Raw genomic sequence first — 16,006 nt, 5'->3', positions numbered from 1 at the left:
TTTTATTTTGCAATCTTCTTTTTATCTCATTAAATATTTATGTGTATTAGTATGACTAGATTACAGTTAATTTCACAGGTTCCTAGTGATGGACTTTTCTATTCTCAATTTTTCAGTATCCAAGCAGTGCTGAAATACCTGTTGCAGAACTTGACAGAATGTTTCTGAAAAGGGGACTTCGAGAAGTGAATTTACCTGGTCATAAAATATATGTATCTTAAATGTTCACATATAGAGGGGCTGTTTTAGATTTCAGTGTCATCTGAAATATGTGAGAATATATTTTTAAGCTGACATGTGAATTAAGTTAAAAATCTTTGCCAAATAGATGATGAAAATAATATCTTGTGTTTAGAATTAATAATTATTAAGTTGAACACTTTTCAATATTTTATTGACAATTTATATTTCCTTTATTAATTGTGTATATATTTGTTATTTTCTCTTGTCTTATTTCAAACTTGTAGATGTGCTTAAATAATTTGGACAGTAATTTTATGGTGCATGTTGCATATTTTTCCTCTCAATCCTGCTAACTTTTTGCATTTTTTGTGGCTTGTTGGATTTTTTTTTTTAATAGACTATTTTTTTAGGTTTTTTTCAGGCTTAAGTTTTCAGCCTTTAACAGAAAAATTGAGTGTAAAGTACGTGGAGTTCTCATATGCACTGTCACATTCCCAGCACATATACGTACTCTTGCTTTATTTTTTCTTTCTTTTTTTTTTGAGTTGGAGTCTCACTCTGTCGCCCAGACTGGAGTGCAGTGGCCGCTCCCGGCCACCGCAGTCTCGACTTGCTGGGCTCCAGCGATCCTTCTGCCTCAGCCTTCCAAGTAGCTGGAACTACAGGCACGTGCTACCACGCCTCGCTAGTTTTTGATTTATTGTAGAGATGAGGTCTCGCCTACCCAGGAGGGTCTTGAACTCGCGGGCTCAGGCAATCCATTCACCTCAGCCTCCCAAAGGTGCGGGATTACAGGCTGAGCCACCGAGCCCGGCTTATTTTTTATTTCTTTATGATATCTTCTATTATCAGAAGATAGTCATATTTGCTAATCTTTCATTTAAAAACTATTGTTTATTTGTTTGTTCTTATTTAAGAAAATCTTCCCTAACCATGGTTTTTAATGTAGTGTCCTATATTTTCTTCCAACTTTTTTACTGGTGATTTTAGGTTTATTTTTCTCTATTTAAACTTAAGTATACCTTTTTTTAAATTTACCTGTTCCCCTCATCTTACTTTTCTCATCACTGATTACTCATACCCTAGTCACTTCACCATTCAAATGTCACTTCAGTGCTACTTCCTACACTGAGTGTTCTTTTGCTCTTCAAGTTCAAAGTCATCTTTTTTCCTTCCCCTGAAGTTTTTATATTGTACTTTAAATAGTCAAGACAGTATTATGTTTGTTTCAGTATATTACCCTTCTGAATAGTTCTTGAGAACAGGATCTATAAATCTTGATATCCCAAGAGTCCCACTTAATGTCTCAAAGAATAGGTTTACCATTAAAGTTTGTAAAGAGAAAAAATGTATGTTCAGTTCGGACAACTAAATGCTCAGCTGAGACATACAATAATTATTTCAAATACTTGAGCACCTATCCAATGTTAAAGAAATTAACTGGTCCCATATGGCCAATGGAAGGTTGCTAAAGATAATTATACAGTATTTTTCTCAATATAAAGAAGACAATTTCAGCAGATTGAATTCTCGGAAAATTGAATAAACTCAAAAAGGAGTGACGACTGTTTCCAGACACGTTCAACAGAAGCAGTGGATAATATTTCCCCTAAAGCCCTTTCTAACATAGCAGGCCTATTAGATGAGTAAATAAAATGCTATTTACATTTGTATAGTTTGTTAGTTTTAATTTTAGATATTGAGTATTGGTATTGGTGATTCTTTCTCCATTCTTCCAAACTGCAGTTATATCCATCTCTAGGGATCATTTTATTTTCCTTTAAACATGATTTGCTTTTTATTTACAAAACTTCTCAGGGTATCTGTCATGTTCTTTTTACCACTGAGATAGATGATTTTATTTCCATCTTTTGGATGAGAACTTTGTAGAGGTTAAATTACTTCTTAAACAGTTCAATATTAAATCTATTCAAGTTCCCAAACCTCATCTATAAAACCAATTAATACACATACTGTACAAGGAGATATACATATATTTAATACTTTATGAATTTATTAAATTGATTTATTTTATACATATTTCCCCCAAATTTCCCTGTGTCAATATCAATCACAGCCATTTAAAAAGAGATAGCACTTAATGTGTTAAAAACAGAACAAAACAAAACAAGTCAAAAGTCTGAGATTTATTATTCTGTCTTCTTTATGTTTTTAACTTAGACTGTAAACTAAATGGCAGGAAATTAGTGTTTTGACAATGCTATGTGTATTGCCCAGAACTTGGATGAACCTTTAGTTAATGTGAAATAAAACATTAAGGAAAACCATGGTTTGCAGATATAAATTTGTTTATTAACTAAGAACCGGGATGTTTTCCAGAATCAGAACACAATCATTTAGCACAGCAGGATTATAGGATAATCCTGAACATAGATTAACACTAATCATATAGAGTCTATAACAGTCGTTCTTTCAACTAATAAGTTTTGTTGTTCTTTACACAAATAGCTTTTGTGTTTCAGCTCCTTCGGAGGATTTCTCCTGGTCTTAGAGAACAAAGACGAGTGCCAGTCAATTCAATTTTATGGCTTCTTTGGAAGAGAAGATTTGCCGAAGTCTTCTGTTTTTGAGCTCTAGTTGGCATTGCTATTTTCAGGTTCTCATAATCAGTCAGTAGGGAAAGCATTAAATTGATCCACTCCTTATGTTTAATCTCTCAGTTCTTAAGTAAGGTACTAGATAGGCAGTTGACAAAACTATTGATAGAAAGCAAAACCATCTGAAAGAACTTGCATGCTGGAATCAGCAGTCAAACCCAGAAGACCTCTTTTCATCAGGAATGGTCTGCACTGGCAGACAAGGGATAGCCGTTGCCCAAATAAGAAAGCTGGTGATGGTTCTATTTCTTCTGGAGTTTTTTTTAAGTAAGTCCATCATAGTCATCTCAGAAATAATGATAATACCTTCAGGATCAGCTTTTAACACAAACAGCAAAAACAGAGCAACAGAAAAAAAAAAAGCTAGCAGGTGATAACGACTGTGGTTAATAAGCCCAAGAGTTATATTTGAGGTTAAGGTAACAAGATTCTTAAGATGCATAAAATGATTCAGCAGAATATTAGTGATTCTACTATTTAGTGGAGTCTGCCCCATTGGGCAACTTCCAGCTGCAATAAATGCTGTAAATTGATCAATAGCAACTCAGAGGCCTGCTGCCACTGCATAAATACCTCATAGGTGGAAAGGTACTGGGTATATAGCTCAGAGACCGGCAGTTTCTAGATAAATAGCCCAGCGGCCAGCAGCTCATAGGTCCATACCTCGAATATTGGCAATTTCTCATTAAATAGCTTTGTGGTTGGAAGCTTCTGGCAATATAACATGATGGTGAGAAGCTGCTGGGTATGAAGCCAAGATTTTGGTAGCTTCTATATCCCAAACTACCCAGTCTGCAGTGGTTTAGAGACTGGAGCCTCTTGGATGAATAATTAAATTGCCCAAAGCAATTGGAACCACTGCAAAGGGTCTGGCAGGCTTTGGATGCAAATCCAGTGGGTTTGTAGCAATTGGATACATACCCCTTGGTCTGAGTGCATGGGCTGCAGCTGGGGCGGGGTCTGATGTTGGTAGTTTCACAGACACTGAAGACTTGGCCCGCTGATGGGGAGTTGCAGGGTACACAGGAATTTGGTGGATCACAACTTGTGGTGCAGGTCTTGGGTTCACAGTTGGGAGATTCACAGTTCAGCGGGTCACAGTAGGATTCTTGGCAGTAATCCAGGAGCCAGAGATTTCCTTGGTAGCTACTGGGTAAGCAATGTCCAAAGGCAGGGCTTACATCATTGGAGCGAAGAGGAACAGAGGGAGTCACTGGGATGTAGCAGTGAGTTCGGTAGGGTAAGATATCGCAGGCTCCAGAATAGCCTGGTGTCGACATGGAGCCCAAGTGCATGCTCAGTGGCAGCTGTGCAAGTACTGTGTGGCTCTGGCCTGAGGACTTTTTATACCTTTCCTGTTGATTGTCAAAAGCTTCTCCAAACTCTCTTCGTTCTCTCTGCCTGGAGCAACAACACTACAACATCTCATTAGTGTGCTGTTTAGCCACAGCTGCTGATGTCTTCACACTCATACACAACTAAGTTTATTTTGATTCTTCAAAGTATTCATAATCGCCACTTTGACCATCACCCATCACTCGCCATCTGTAGACCATAGCTTCAGTGAATAGTGATTTTTCTGTTAATAGACAAACTCTCGTCTGTCAATCAGAGGTTAAGAAGAGTTCATGTGTTTACGGGCTCCTCCAGCGTGGTTATTAAAAGGTTAACAAGGATTTAGGTAAGATAGGATGTTTAGACCCACTGTTTTGTCTACTGTAAAATACTAAAGGACTTAATCCTATACTCTGAAAGAAGTCAAATAATTTGACTGTCTCAACATTGTAACTCAGAAGAGAGGATAAGGCATTGACCTATTAAGACAAATAATCAGTTGCCCCATTATGTGCTAGACTCTTACCTGTGCAAGGCCATATAATGGTGACAACTTCTCGTCTAATGTGTCTGGAGAATTCCTAGGTAAGGCTCACACCAATACCTGTGAGGCTTGGTGACCTGCACCAGGCTAAAAATGAACTTGTCCCCATGGGTCATTGGTTGCTAAGCAACCAAGACTTCTGTGAAATCCTTTCTTCAAGAGTTTCTGCAATAGTACTATCAAATAAATCCAGTTTCTCAACATTATACCTTCTTAATTGATTTAGATTATACATCATGTGTTCCATTGTTCCTACTATAAAGCTTAATTACTGTCAGATGTGTAACATTTTTTCCTATTTCTTCCCCAAATAAATTCTACTTATTCTTGATTTGCTTTCTTTTGTACATAGACTTTATTTCACTCCTGTGATGAAGAATGTAGTTATTTTTGGTTATGGTAACAAAAGGGAATGAAATTTTTACTTCTAGTCTTTTACATTGTTACTTCTAGTCTTTTATCTTAAACTTCCTTGGTGCGGGTTTGAGGGAAAACAACAGTAACACCAACGTAATGAACAAGTCAGTTAGCTGCAAATCCTACATACTCCCCTTTCATCTTAGCATTAAATAATGAGGTTCTTAAGTTAATATTATTCACATAAGTGTGAAAAAATTTTATTTGGAGAACCTGTACAGTTCTTATAGGCACTGTGCATATTAAATAGGACTTCTTTTCACTTCTTATAGTGAAGGCTAAACAATTGTTTTTAAGATTTTAATTTAAACTAAAGAATTAGCATTTTGTTCTTAAAAATATAAGCTATAATTCATACTTGCAGCCTTTATTATATTGGACCAGCAATGCATTTATTAGTAGTGAAGAGTTCAGAGAGAGGTAGGACTGACTTCTTCAGAGAGGATCACCTACAGGGATAGTTTTTAAAAGAAATTATCCTTATAGGACACCATTCAATTTCTCTCACTGTTTTTAACTTTTCATCTAGATTTTTTAAATGCACCTAATTTAAACTTATAGATATTCTCCAATTTTTAATCTGATTTTTTTAAGTCTTTCTCTGTATTTACAGTATTTATTCTAAGGTGACAATTAGAAACTCTTTATCAAACATGTTTTTGCTGCTTTCTGGAGTTTTTCTGAGGTGAAAAAGGTCACAATCAGGAAAATATTGTTTGCCTGTAGAGAGCCTTGGGATTTAGTGCAGAAAATCTCAGTCCTGAGGCAGGCAAAACAGAAAAAAAGATGCATAGGGTGGTTAGTTGATGGTCAACGTTTTGCTCAGTTGCTGAGTCCTAGTGTTACCTGGAAAAGTTCAGAGGCTGTTGAAGCTTTTTTTCTGCATCTCCATCATACCATTGTTACTTCTAGTCTTTTATCTTAAACTTCCTTGGTGCGGGTTTGAGGGAAAACAACAGTAACACCAACGTAATGAACAAGTCAGTTAGCTGCAAATCCTACATACTCCCCTTTCATCTTAGCATTAAATAATGAGGTTCTTAAGTTAATATTATTCACATAAGTGTAATCCAATAAAATAATGTAGAACATCATATAGCATAAGCAATATTTAAAATAAGAACCTTTGCAACATATTTAAATTACTTTTAATATGATGATATTCTAAGCAAGTAAACACTGAGATTTGCAAAGGCAGTGTTAGCTCAACTTCTCTTACTTGCTTTTATGTTTTGTCTTTTTACCCAGATTTTCGCATTCATATGTAATCATCACCCTACCCCATTTGCTCTACTATTGTCTATAAATGATACCTCTACAGAAGTGTCTTCTGTCTTTGCCTGAACCTTTGTTTGTTTGTGAGGAATTCCTCTGTCACCCAGTTCAGTGGCACGATCATGACTCACCGCAGACTCAGTCTCCTAGGCTCAATCCTTCTTCCTCAGTTTTATAAGTAGCTGGGATTACAGTCACGTGCCACCACGCCAGGCTAATTTTTGAATTTAATTTTTTTCTTTTTGGTAGAGGTGAGATCTCCCTATGTTGCCTAGGCTGATCTTTAACTCCTGGGATCAAGCAATCCTCCCACTCCAGTCTCCCAAAGTGCTAGTATTATAGGTATTAGCTACCACGTCTGACCTAGTCTGCATCTTTGAAAGACAGAGTAAACAGCATCAGTAACAGAGCAAATATCAGGTTCATAGCAATGGCAGGCTTTTACAAAAGGAAAGAATACTGTCATTTGGATGGCATTCTTCTCTGAAGCCTTTGTAGAAGCATAGGCGTTACTTCACTGTCATGTAATTACCAAAAGATATTTTCTCCCATTAATTCTCCTATTTATAGTATTTGCTATATGTTGAAGACTGAATAATGCCCCCTCCCTACCACCCCTCTTCATCTGCAAGATGCTCGCTTTCTAATACAGAGAATCTGTGAATGCTGACTGATGGGGCAAAAGAGACTTTCCAGATGTGATTAAATTAAAGAACTTGAGATGGATTTTTTGGGTAGGTCTGATGTAATCATAGGGGTCCTTACAAGAGGGAGGCAATAGATGAAAGAAAGAAAAAGCAATGAGAGGCTGGAAGCAAAATTTGGAGTGATGTGGCCACAAGCTAAGGAACGCTAGCAACCTTTAGGTACCAAAAGAGGCAGGGAATGGATTTCACCCTAGAAAGTTCAGAAGGAATCAGCCTGTTGATACCTTGACTTGGTCAGTGAAACTGATTTTGGACTTTTGGCCTCTAGAAATGTAAGATAATAATTTTGTTTGTTTTAAGTCATGGAGTTTGTGGTGATTTGTTGTAGCCATTACAAGAAATAAATACACTATGTCAGAATACTGTAGGAAAATATAGTAGTCTTTATGTAGTTTGAAGAGTTTGTGCTCTGTAGTCAGGGCAAGTTTAAGATGCAAGAAATAAGCTTGTTAGCCATCAGATAATTCAGAGAAATACTCATGTTGTCTGATGAATAAGAAATAAACTCCCTTTATCTAATGAGCCAGTAGATTTCTTTTCTCACTAAAAAAGAATTATGGAACTTTCCCCAATTTTATCCAAAGATTAAAAATCCTTTGGGGTAAACACAGAAGATCAGAGAAAGCTATATTTTCCAGTAAGCGGCTTTTAAGGAAAATAATGGAGGGCATTTTCTTGACTTTTAGGTCACAAGAAATTTTATATTTTTTTTGCTCCCATGTAATGCAATTACATATTTTTCCACTTGATTAAATTCTGTTAAATTGTGCAAAAGTGATCTTATGATTTAAAAAGCAAAATGTATGCTAATCCACACTTATATAGCAATTGAATTATGAATATTGACTCAAAATGATTCTTACATTTAGCACTGGCAATCTAAAATAGTGGACATCCTTACTGCATTTATGTTTTTGGTTGAATAGATCATTCATGATTTCAAAAATTGAAGGACAAATGAGAAAAATCAAATTTTAGGGAACAGAAATAAATTAAAATGAAATATTTTTAAAATGATAACATAAGTGAGTGGAAAGACAAGAATTTGAGTTTGATTTATACTTAACTTCATGGGAATGTGGTGCATGTGTAATAAAATACAGAAGTTATAAAAGTTTAACATTCTGAGACAGAAGTGCCAGGATGGTGTCTTAATGAGTTATGAATTACTATTTCACTGAGTACCATCTAAAAATATTTTTTGGCATTTAACCTTGGAAAATTGTTCTCTTTCTGTAGTACTTTCTTATGTAAAACCAGATGATTAGCATGTGCCTTATATGATTGTCCTGCAGAAAGAATGAGACAATAAATATAAAAATTCTTAGAAAACTGCAGGACACACAGTAGGTGCAAATTAAGTGTTACATCTCTTTTTAATTTTCTAAGGTTGTAATTTAGTGAATTCCAGTCACCAGTTAGACTAAAGAAAAATTATCATTAACATACATTGATATTACAAACATACCCACAATAATTATCTCTTCCTCTAAAAATAAATACCAAAAATGAACAGTTCTACCTTATTTAGTTTAAAAAATGCCTTATTTGACAATATATAACTTTTCTTGTATAACCCATATTGTGTCATGTGTTATTAACTAGTTCCCGAAAACTGTATATGTAGTTATTAGCAACAAGGGCTCAATACTCAGATTCCCTGGATTTGAATGGTATCTCTGATGCTCGATTAACTACCACATGTTTCTGTAACTCAATTTTCACATCAAAATGCGCTTAGCAGTAGTGTTTTTTCCATAGACGGCTAAGAGAATTAAATGAGTTGGTCATGCATAAGATAGGAAATAGTGTGTAGCTGATGTTCTGATGTTAGCTTTTATCATTACCTTCAGTCTATAATCTTTGTTTGTATTGTTATTGTTATTCTTATTATCGTGATTGGATCTCATCTAAAACCCACTACATTTTGTATGAGTGCATAAAAAGAATGAAAGAAAGAAAAAAATGAAGATGGAAGGCAGAAAGTAGGGGAGGGAGAGAGGAAGGAAGAAAATTAAAATAGGCAAATTTATAGACTAGATAGCTTTCTATAATTTATATAAATTATATGCTGAAATTAGAAGTTTAATGTGGAGGAGTTGACGGAATTAAAGGCATTTCCTACCATCAATATGGGAAATAATACTTCCAGAGAGGACATAAGCATCTATACAATTAATGTTAGTTCACCTAGAGAAAAAGGGTGGGTTGGGGCTGTGGCCGAGAGGATATAGTGTTATTCACAATTTAGACTTGAAAGTTCTAGAGTTGAAGATCATGAGCACCAAGTTATTGACAACTTCCAAGTGGCTTCCAGATCAATCACCACCTGAATGAAGAAAAATACAGATAATATGAAGGATAGGGAAAAGTCTTTGGAATCCAACTTTTGTGGGGTTTTGGGCAAATTGCTTGAACTATTTGATTTTTATTACCTGTAAAAATGGGGTGAATAATATCTTTTCATTGGTGTGTTGGAAGATTATTTTATTATTTTATTTTACTATTTATTTATTTTGAGTTGGAGTCTTACTCTGTCACCAGGCGGAAATGCAGTGGCACGATCATGACTCTCACAACCTCCATCTGCTGGGCTAGTAGGTCCTTCCACCTCAGTCCTGGGTAGCTGGGACGACAGGCACCTGCTGCCATGCCCAGCTAATTTTTTGACTTATTGTAGAAACGATATCTTGTCATATTGCCCAGGCTGGTTTGAATTCCTGGGCTTGGGCAGTACTCCTACCTGGGTATCCCAAAACAATGGGATTACATGCATGAGTCACTGTGCCTGGTGGAGATTATTGATCATATAGTGGTATGTCTGCACATTGAAGGGGATTAATATAGTGGTGATAGTTATTGGGGTATGAGAAGTTACTTATAAGAACTGAGTGCATGAAGAACTAGATTAGTGAGTTACATGCAGACATCTAAGAGAGAAATAGATTCCAAGTTAATAGTGATATACTCTCTGCAAGGGTCCACGAGGAGACTGGTGGGGGGCGGGACTTATGTTTAATTCAAGAGAAAAAAATAATGTTGTGCTTTCCATTGTCCAGAGCTATAAATTATATAACTCCTTTGTGGTTAATCTCATAAGGTAGGGTAGACATTATAACTTGCTCTGTTCAATAAGTTGGCAGACATATATAGTATAGATGGGCAATTAATTCTCCATGCAATCTTTCCTCTACCTCTTCTGGCAGCATTCCAGATAATGAAGACTCTCTATGCCTGGGTCCCAGAATGAGAATGATTTTGGAGATGAAACAATGAATGTGTAGTAAGAGTGATAAGTAGACCAGTATGACTTTAAGCACCAGGAATTTTGAGGTTGTTTATTACTATGGTAAAACGTAGTCTATTCTGATTATTCCCTTTTTAAGTGTTAGAAAATTATTCCCCTTTTAAGTGTTAGAAAATGCAGGTTCACATTTAATGCTCAAGTAGTTTGACATGTTCAATCAGATTCCCGAAAGGATCTCTCTTGCCAGCATTTTTCAGATGTTTTTTCTTTAAATATATTTGTTTAGTAAAACTACAAAGTCTTAACAATAATCAAAACAGCTTGGTATTGGTATAGGAACAGGCATATAGACCAATGGAATAGAATTGAGATTCCAGAAGCAAAACCTCAATTTCTCAACCAACTCATCTTCGACAAAGCCTCCACCTCCTACCACTGGGGAGAGGAGAACCTATTCAGTAAATGGTGCTGGGAAAATTGGCTGACCACATGCAGAAGACTCAAACAAGACCCCTATCTATCCTCATACACAAAAATTAACTCTAAATGGATCAGAGACCTAAATGTAAAACCTCGAACCATAAGAACCTTAGAAAATGCAGGACATACCCTTATAGAAATTGGAACTGGCATCCAATTCCTGAACAAAACTTGAAACGCATGGGCCATAAGAGATAAGATAGACAAGTGGGACGTCAATAAACTGACAAGCTTCTGCAAAGCCAAAGAAACCATCAAGAGAGCAGGGAGACAGCCCACAGACTGGGAAAAAGTATTTGTCAACTCCATGTCTGACAAAGGCCCAACATCTTGAATCTACAAGGAACTCAAACATGCTGATAAGAAAAAAACAAACAACCCCATTACAAAGTGGGTGAAAAATATGAACTGACACTTCTCAAAAGAAGACATACGAGCGACCAACAGACACACGAAGAAATGTTCAACCTCACTAATCATCAAGGAGATACAAATTAAAACTACACTGAGATACCACCTAACTCCAGTCAGAATGACCATTATCAATAACTCAAAAAATAACAGATACTGGAGAGGATGTGGTGAAAAGAGAACAAATACATTGTTGGTGGGAGTGTAAACTAGTGCAGCCTCTGTGGAAATCAGTGTGGTGATTCCTAAAAGCTCTAAAAATCGACCTTCCATATGACCCCACAATCCCCCTAATGGGAATATACCCTGAAAAACACAAATCACTCTATAAAAAAGATACCTGCACGTGTATGTTTATTACAGCATTGTTCACAATATCAAGATCATGGAACCAACCATGCTGTCCATCAAAAGAGGACTGGATTAAAAAAATGTGGTACATATACACAATGGAATATTATGCAGCCGTAAAAAAGAACAAAATCATGAATTCTGCAGCAACCTGGATGGAACTGGAATTTATAGTACTGAGTGAGCTCTCACAGAAACAAAGATCTGAGCATCATATGTTCTCACTCATAATTGGTCCTTGAACAACTATCGTAATACTATAAGAAAAGGATTGACAGTGGTGGGAAACTGAGGGGACAGGGAGGGGAAGGGAGGTGGGATTAACGGTTGTTGATATCTGTCTGGGGATGGGGGCACACCTCATCAACAAGGGTACCTGCACAATGTATATTTGTATAACTAACCCTTAACTGTACCCCACAATTTTAAAATAAAAAATATGTTAAAAAACTACAAAGTCTTAACTTCATTAGATAATAAAGAACCAAAAATACTATTTTTGTATTATTTGAAACTAGTTTATTTAGAGATAACCCTGAAAACCATTCTTATTTAGGAACGTGTTAATGGCATAGAAATCAAGAAGGTTTGACAGAGAAAATGTTTTTGTGAAGAAAAAATTAAAATCAGATAAACTTTAATTAAGTAAAGTGGTGCAGATTAAAACAGCAGCTGAGCTATAAGCACAATGAAAAATCAGCCTAAAAAAATTCACCAACCTAAAGATAAAATTTCTGTATAAAGCTATCAGGCAAGATGCTGGGATGGCAGTTCAGCATGATTTTCTAAGAAGTGGAGATTGCCAACTCTCAAAAGAAGAACAAACTTGTTGGAAACTGAGCTCATGCAGGAAACAAGTTGAAAACTGTCAGACACGTAGTTCAAGGGTCTGAAGCTACTGGACATATAACCTAGAAGTTGATGACCATAGGGGAGATGGCTCAAAGAACAGCAGGTCCTGGACACAAGATCCAATGTTTAATAGCCTCAGGAAATAAAGCTCAGTGGTTGACAGCCATAAGAGGGGTGGTTTTGGGGTGGCTGCTACTAGGTAAATAGCTCTTGAGTCTGCTGTGCATTGATTATTAGATATATTGAACTATGTGTAATGTTGTCCTAAAATAGTTTACATATATCAAAATTTATTGTACTTGCCAGACAAAAAAAATCTTATGCCATTCTCTCTTTTTCATACGCAGCTGAGAATCTTATAATGTGTTGTGACTGTCTGTATATTTGTCTTGACAGTCAATTGATTACTGGCAGAAATTTGAGAGATGAGAATTGATGAAGCCAGGCATGGTGGCTCATGCCTGTAGTCCCAGAACTTTTGGGAGGCCGAGGCAGGAGGATTGCTTGAGATCGGGAGTTCAAGATCAGTCTGAGCAACATAGCAAGACCTCGTCTCAAAAAACAAAAACAAAAACAAAAACAAACACCCCGTGAATTGGAGGGTACAGTCTAGAGATACAGTAAGTAGGGGTGGAAAGAAGCAAGACATTTCATGTTCAGCACAGTTAGATGATTAGTAACTAAAAGGTTTACCACATGTCGCTGAGTAATTGTCCAGAAGCCAAGTTAGATGTTAGGTGGACAAGCATAGAATATCACCACAGTTCACATCAGTCGAGTAGAGTATAGTGAGTGAGGCAATGGGAACATGGCAGTAACTCCAAAGAGAGCAGTAGCTGTAGTTTCTAGAATATATGCTGGGTGACATCATAGAGTCTGAAGTGAGACTTTCAGATAAGTAGCAAAGAGCAGTTTGACTAAGTCTAAATGGAGTTAGATCAGATTGCTTATGTACCTTGATAGCTAAACACCCAGACTCTTTCCCTCCTCATATTTTAGATCAATTTGTATAACATCTCATTAGTTCATTGTTGTATTTCTATGAAGATGACTTCCCACCTATTCATAAAATAACTTTTCAGTTTACATATTGTATGTACCTGCAGTCTTAATCTTTCTCCTGCTTATCAGGCTTAAGAATGTGTGTGATGAAGTCACTTGAGTATTTTATTTGTTTTGCTTCTGTTCCCACCCCTCAATAATGCTTGATTAATAGGAGTTCATTTGAGTGGCTGTTTATTTCATTTATTATCCATGAGGAACAATACAGGAAGGCATAATTCTCATCTTTGAAGAAAAGACATAATGTTGCAGTGCTTGGAGTGGGTGATGATGTCCTAAAATAGTTTACATATATAAAAATTTATTGGATTTGCCAAACAAAAACAAATCTCATGCCATTCTCTATTTTTCATACTCACTTGAGAATCTAATAATGTGGTGTTGCTGTCTGTATATTTGTCTTGACAGTCAATTTTATAAAAGCATCTCGGAGTACATTTTAAAGAGCTTTATCCTGACAACTTAACATTTTTCATATTTAAAAGTAGAATTTGATTTCCAAAGACTTGAGGAAATGCACATGATATTTCTACATGGTAACATTGATGGCATACTTGCTTTTACTAGTACAAATACCGTACATTCTTACTGGTAGTCTCCAAATAAAAAAATAGACATGGTATGAATAGCAATCAGCTTGTGTACTAGCATTCCAGAGTTAATGGATGTCTTCACCTGAGACAATTTACTAGGGTATTTTGGTCTTCATGCAATTAAACAGAGCAAGGATTAATCAAAATTTTAATATCACATGAACAAAGATGTCCGAAGAATGCTTACTTGGACAAAATGGAAAAATCTCATACACTTACGCAAGCATCTGCAGAGGGAGAAAAGGAAAAGGAGAAAGAGATAGATGGAAAGCTCATTTGTGATATATCTTTGATATTTTATTTATTTACATAAAACATGACATGTGGTACAGATGTAATATAAGCTCTCTCCACTGAGCTTCACCTTTTTTGCTTTAGACAGTGGGTAAAAAAAATTTGACATTCGCATTGGGAATTTTCAAAATCAATATACTACTTTTTTTTTTTAAGCCTCAAATCACTTCACATCAGTGTGAGGCTTGTTACTGGTAGAAAAAAACAAAAGAGATTGGAGTAATCGAGAACTGAGATAAGTTTGAGAAGTCTATCTGACATTTTCCCATCTCTTTCGAGAACTTAAATTTCTTTAGATAACTGAAATTTTTCAGACTCTTCTATGCTTCCAAAGAAGATTTCTTCTTTTACCTTGATAATTTCAAACTGAAATATCTTGTGTATATATGCCTCATATAAATGTCTCATGATTTAGCTGAAGTTTCCTTTCACTGTATTTGATCTTTGTAAAATTTGAAAACAAATGATACCAACTAGTCTATAAAATCTCTTCTTCAGCATGCTAGGCATGCTTCATATGGGTTTCTAAAACAAAACTGAAATCCTTATTTTTAGACCATAGTGAAAATAGATTTGGTCTCAATAGAATTGCTGTTGAAATGTATCTGGTAACTGGAAGATTGCTGGAACTAGAGTTATCAAACTAAATATGATCCAACCATTAATCATTTAAAATTAAATGATTGGCAATTAAAATGTAAGTTAGATGTGGGACATGTAACTGAGAGAAGCCGGCCACCATCAAACAACTTATCACATCTTGGAGACTGATGCAAAAGAAGCCCAATGTACATGCCTGCCTGACATGTGTTCTAATTTATTACATTTAACTCCATTTGTGATTTCTTTCAGTGTCTGTAGAGACTAAGGGTCTTTAAGATTAATACTTCTTCATGTTGTTGCCTGGTTCAATAGCCTGAGATTAAGAACCCTCCTGAGAAGTTACATATCTTGTTAAAGATGATTGGTATCACATCTGACAGTTTATGATATTTTCATTCCCACATAATAGTCACTTAACCTGCTAAATCTTATTTAGGGTTCATAAGTTTAATACATCCCCCATATTTTCATTAGAGTTCTTTGTAAACAGAGACATCTATGACTCCCTATTGCCTTCATGATAAAGTCCACATTCCTGAACAAGATTCATAAAATTCTTAGTATCTGGCACTGACATGTGTTTTCAGCCTCTCCCCATTATCCTGTTCCAGAGTCCCCGTATTTTAGTTTCATTTAAATGTTCAAAATTTTATAACACTTTTCTTTTTTTTAGTCTCAGAGATGTTGCACAAGCTACCTTCCTCTCTGTTGTGCCTCCTGAAAATTACTGTACATTTTTTTTTTTTTTTTGCAACAGTTCAGGAATCACTGTCTCAGAAACTCTGTCTGCATCTCTTCACCTATTTCCATGCAAAGGACTTAAACGTTTTGTTTGATTTTTTCCATGTTACTTTAGGAGTTGTACATTTTCAAATTTGCCTAATTGTCTTGGTTATTTGTAAAAATAGGGTAGAGGATCACTTTGTCCATTCTTCACGAATCCTTTCTTTTTCTTTCTTTCTTTCTTTCTTTCTTTCTTTCTTTCTTTCTTTCTTTCTTTCTTTCTTTCTTTCTTTCTTTCTTCTGCTCAAAGG

At 35.8% G+C, this 16,006-nt stretch overlaps 2 protein-coding genes across 2 annotated transcripts in view; both read right to left on the bottom strand.

The window, feature by feature from the left end:
• Positions 1-3,334: 3,334 nt before the first annotated feature.
• Positions 3,335-4,096, bottom strand: LOC103264223 (keratin-associated protein 24-1). Its single transcript, XM_008061866.1, has one exon. It carries the CDS (start codon positions 4,094-4,096, stop codon positions 3,335-3,337), a length of 762 nt encoding a protein of 253 aa, XP_008060057.1.
• A 5,258-nt stretch (positions 4,097-9,354) lies between these two features.
• The window catches only part of LOC103264232 (keratin-associated protein 25-1), a 12,018-nt gene continuing 5,366 nt past the window's right edge, over positions 9,355-16,006 (bottom strand). Inside the window, 3 exon segments of the mRNA XM_021714360.1 lie at positions 9,355-9,408; positions 12,395-12,408; positions 12,411-12,612. Coding sequence (XP_021570035.1) covers positions 9,355-9,408; positions 12,395-12,408; positions 12,411-12,612 — 270 coding nt within the window.

The sequence above is a fragment of the Carlito syrichta genome, unplaced genomic scaffold, assembly GCF_000164805.1.
Source record: "Carlito syrichta isolate Samal-C Ts95f unplaced genomic scaffold, Tarsius_syrichta-2.0.1 Scaffold305632, whole genome shotgun sequence".
In the NCBI taxonomy this organism is placed as follows: domain Eukaryota; kingdom Metazoa; phylum Chordata; class Mammalia; order Primates; family Tarsiidae; genus Carlito; species Carlito syrichta.
Note: the sequence above shows the minus strand (reverse complement) of the source record. Positions and strands in the feature narration are given on the sequence as shown.